This window comes from Haplochromis burtoni, unplaced genomic scaffold, assembly GCF_018398535.1.
Source record: "Haplochromis burtoni strain Fernald_Lab_line unplaced genomic scaffold, NCSU_Asbu1 Contig_162, whole genome shotgun sequence".
In the NCBI taxonomy this organism is placed as follows: Eukaryota; Metazoa; Chordata; class Actinopteri; order Cichliformes; family Cichlidae; genus Haplochromis; species Haplochromis burtoni.
In genome coordinates this window covers 1201478-1206439 of record NW_024582523.1, presented here as the reverse complement: position 1 = coordinate 1206439, position 4962 = coordinate 1201478, and the positions used below count along the sequence as shown (strand labels likewise).

At 37.4% G+C, this 4962-nt stretch overlaps 1 protein-coding gene across 1 annotated transcript; it reads right to left on the bottom strand.

The window, feature by feature from the left end:
* Positions 1-2217: 2217 nt before the first annotated feature.
* foxl3 (forkhead box L3) lies at positions 2218-4951 on the bottom strand. The gene is made up of 3 exons (XM_005932877.3): positions 4694-4951; positions 3784-3952; positions 2218-3481 (listed from the first exon to the last, which is right to left on the bottom strand). The coding sequence occupies exons 1-3, from the start codon at positions 4798-4800 to the stop codon at positions 3008-3010; spliced, it is 750 nt and encodes a 249-aa protein (XP_005932939.1). The 5' UTR covers positions 4801-4951; the 3' UTR covers positions 2218-3007.
* Positions 4952-4962: the final 11 nt, after the last annotated feature.

Here is a 4962-nt window from a genome sequence, read left to right as displayed (position 1 = left end):
CAGTCAATCAGGATTTCAAAAGGTCAGTGAAAACAGAATTTGCAAAATGCAGGCTGAAATTAGGTTTAAAATAACTGAATTCCAGCAGAACAGGCTTACTTGACAGCAGACACTTATCATAGTTGGGAAACCTTAGCTATTACTAATTACTAGAGATGGCACGATACCACTTTTTTATGTCGATACCGATACCGATATCATAAATTTGGATATCTGCCGATACCGATATGAATCCGATATAGTGTGTTTTTTAATCAATAAAACTGTTTTTTTAATATCTTGCTGCATTTTGTATAAGTTCATACTCAAGTTTAAATAAACAACAACACTAAAGCTATTCTGTTATACCTGTATGTAAAAAAAACACTGCACCCAAAATATTTCATAGTTCAGCAAAACTGATCAATCTAATAAACTTAAACCTACTCCATCCTCCCTATTCTGGTATTTTAAAGAGTACTTAGCATAAATATTAAGCAACCTAACTAATAGGGTTCCAACTCCCAGCAACAACAAAAATAAATAAATAAAAAATAGGGAACCACCCCTCACGCTCCACCTCATGATGCTTAATCGACGTAATCAACCTTAATTTGATGCAGTGTGAAAAAAAAATGCACAGAAATCAATTATTTTTCAAGAAATATTAAATAGATTCAACATCTTTCTTCAACAAAATTGCAGACTGCACAGATGGTACCTTCCCAAAGGAAAAAGTACTATAGCTTACTAGGGTATATATATTAGACTTAATAGTTAATATATACAGTAATTGACTTCTATACATTTTACATCAGATTAAAACTTTGGGTGTCAGATAATTATTTATTAAAAGCTAGACATTTTAAATGAGAATAAGAAAGAAAAGTATGTCTTTGTGCCCCCTTTTCCCTGTTAATGCCCTATCGGCCCCCCTGGCTAAACTTTGCTAGATCCGCCCCTGCACAGTTACCAGCCGTCAGCTACGTAGAAAAAGATCCTGGTGTAGAAAGTAATATTAAATAAATTCTAACAACAGCTTATCAAGCTTAAACGTGCTGCTGTTGTTCAGCCGCTGGTTTCCTCTTTCTGGCGCAAAGTGGACCAAAAACAAACAAGAGAGACTCGCGACAGAAAAGCCGATCAGCTGATCATTAGCAGTTTCACGATTGAAGTAGCAGCCGGAGAGCGAGAGGCAGTCGCTCGTTAAGCTTAACGCAGGAATGCTTTACAAACATTCAGAGATGGACTTACACACTTGCTTTACTTCTCTCGGGGATAACTTTGTCGGAGATGAAATGCCGGGTTGCTAGCGAAGCTCCAAATGCTATCCAGACCACCGACAGGTCCCGCATGCCACAGCCGCTCTATCACGTGATGCATACTGCTCCGACGTGCTAACGTTCTGAGGTGAGTTACGGTGTGTTGCAAGTTTTGTGAGGTGCTTTCGTGATATTTAATGGATCGGATTACATTTTTTATTTTTCTCCGATATCCGATCCAGTAATTTAGGTCAGTATCGGACCGATACCGATACGTAATATCGGATCGGTCCATCTCTACTAATTACATTAGCAATGGTGCTAATCTAGTGCTTGTTTTTAACCCTTAAAAAACATTTAAAAAGGCATATTAATTGTAAGCAGGTTTTGAGTGTACATACAGATAAACTGACCAATTAAAATGGACAGAAATCGGTACCACAGATGCCAACAATCTACACAATGACTATCCAATGACCATCCTGTCTCCTGATAGGGTGTAGCATGTTAGCACGCTAACATTTAGCATACTTAGCAACATAAAACTACGGAATACAATTATTATTTAGTGGGTATCAAAGCAATAAATGGAATATAAAATCAAGTTAAGTTTTTTTAAATAGTATATGAATCAAATTTAAGTGTATGAAATTGGGTATTTGTAATCTGGATTTGTTTAGAACACAAAGGATCCTGAAGCTAAAGCTAATTTGAGCCTAGCACTTACTTATTTACACCTATATGACTTTCCGTGGTTATACTAAGGCCTGTTTGTAACTAAAAGAAAGACATTTTTCAGAGAGTTCACACGAGATTTTTTGGGAAAAAAAAGAAAAAAAAGAAAAGAAAAGATGCTCAAAAATAAATGTTTTTTTAATCAATATAAAATTAATTTGAAAAATGTTAACATTTCAACCAGAAATGTGATATACTTATTATTATGTTTTTACATGGATGTTAGAGCTTCTCTGATCAGATCAGTTTTTATGTAGTAAATAATAAGATAATTCATTAATTGAAGGTATTAAAAAATACCTATATTAATAAACATTTTTATTATTATTACTGATTTCAAAATATTTTAGGGATTAGTATTATTATCATTATTGTTATTTTCTTTTTGGGTAGGGATTTCAGATTGAGCTGGGGTGTAAATAGAGAAAAATAAATTGTGTAAGCCACATTAAAGGGTGTAAAAAAAAAAAGGGAAACGCTTCAAAGAACAAACCATACAATTTTGGGTTTTTTCCCTCCTTTATATCAACTTTTGATCTGAACATAATCCACTAATTTCCTTTGTCTGATCCATTTTAAAGCAGTTTTACACACATCATAATTGTGCTCACAATTTCTGTGTATATACAGACAGACAAAAATCTATAAATGGTAAATGGCCTGTATTTGTATAACGCTTTACTAGTCCCTAAGGACCCCAAAGTGCTTTACACATCCAGTCATCCACCCATCCACACACACATTCACACACTATAAACCTAGTCTATGTCAGCACTAGACACCACAGACAGTATAATGATAATATCCTTTGCTGAAAGTTCAAAGTTAATCTCTTGGATGAATTCCCACATGTATTCTTAGACTTTTCGTTTAGATTCCACCACACAATACTGTACCTCCTTATTTTGTTTCTGCATTTACATTTTCAAGTAAAATTCCTCTTGGAATTCCTGTCCTCAGATGTCCTTGTACTTCCCAGTTTTAGACACAGACTGTGATGAAATAAGTTTAATGTCTGCTTTCCTCTCCTCTTACAGAGTCCAGAAGTGCAGGTTCAGGTGCTGTGGCTCCAGAACGTGTATCGGCGGCCCTGGGGGCCCTATATGCACGGGGCCATGGGAGGATCTAAGCCCAGACAAGGGCGGATCTGGAGTGGATAGGATGTAGTCAATGCTGAACTTGATCTCTGACTCTGGTTTCCCTTGCTGGGTGGGGTTAGGGATAAGGTGGTTATGTTGGGGACCGGGTCTTGGTCTCTCGGGGTTTAATGGGCAGAGGGTGGATTCGGGCTCAGGACGTCGAGCTGAGGGCGTGTGCTGGTTGCTGTGGCTCTCCAAAGAGTGGAAAGGGCTTTCTCTGGAATCACGGAGGCCAATTTTCATGTTTCTCCGGCGTCTGCGACGGCGAAAGTTGCCGTTTTCAAACAAATCGAGCATGGATTCACAGCCAGTGGCAAAAGTCCAGAAGTTTCCCTTTCCCTTCTCATTGCCCTCAGTCCGAGGAACCTGCAGAAAATAAGACAAAATATGTCATTATTTACTATAATAATAATAATAATTATAATGATAATTGCAAAAGTAATTCTGCTGCTGTAATAGGAGGAACACATCTTCTGTCCTTCATCAGGAAAGTAAAAAATATGTATACGGAAGCTTCTTAATCATGACAACAGAATTGAATACAACTAAAACCAATGATACAAATAACTGATGATTTCTTTCTTGAAAAAGCCTGATGGAAACTAAAAATCTGTGTGTGAGATGCACCATTTTTAGTTCTCCCTGCACGCTGTGCTGTGGGTCCTTACCTTGATGAAACAGCTGTTGAGAGACAGGTTGTGTCTGATGGAGTTCTGCCAGGCTCTCTGGTTGGATCGGTAGTAGGGGAATCTCCTCATGATGAACTCATAGATGCCGGACAGAGTGACCCGTTGGTCGGGGCTCTGCTGGATAGCCATGGCTATCAGAGCGATGTAGCTGACACACAAACACACACGCAAACTTTCATTAGGTGAAACGTAGTAAGACGAAAAGAGGCAATCAAATGGGGAGAAGAAAAAATATTGACAATATTTTGTCAATATGTAAAAAAAATAATATTTCAATATATTCAATATTTTATCTTTGATATTTTATCTTTGATTTTGATTTCATTTATTTTACAAAGATCAGAAAGTACATAGATCCTCTACTTGACCCTTTTTTAGCAATGATTCTGTTAAAACAACAGTAATTTATATTGGAGAATAATAGTACTGTAAGCACCAATCATAGATGGCTGTGAGCTCAACAAGACAAAATATAGTTTGTTTCTTCAGCGGTGCTGAAAAATAAATTTAAAAAATCCCCAAAAAAGAAGTCTGGTTTATTTTTCTGAGAAACATTTTGAGTATTATAATGAATTTCACTTTAAAGTTGCAGTCCTAGTTAAATTAAACCAGGTTATCATCAGTTTTGTGTCAGATTCGTAGCACTGGGGAAATAAAAACAACAACAAAAAAACCCAAGGCATTTTTCTAAGTAGCATTTTGTCTAACGAGCTATTATTAAACTGCTTTTCTATGACTTTACATTGTAAAGAGAGACAAAAAGTCCCACTGGAAAACTGAACTGGACCTAAATGTAAAATATGTCTTTTTGTGTGTATGATTGTGTGTATAATGACAAATACACAAAAAATGGGGGAAAAGAAAAAGATTTATTAATAACCCTCCATACCTGTACGCCGGTCTGCACATTTTCTTCTCTTCGTCCGTGCTGGAAGAAGGGTATCCGTCACCATCGTAGTTGAAACAGTTGAAGGGGTAGTGAGAGTTGTCAAACATATCTACACTTTGACAAGTTTGACGTGTAATCCGAGGTGTTTGGCTCCTCTGAGTGTCCTGGCCAAGGCCCAGCAGCAACACCCTGTCCTGCTGCTCTGCTCTGCCACCATGCTCTGCTCAGCCGGCTGACACTCACTTCGAGCCCTGCTGATGACGGCTGCC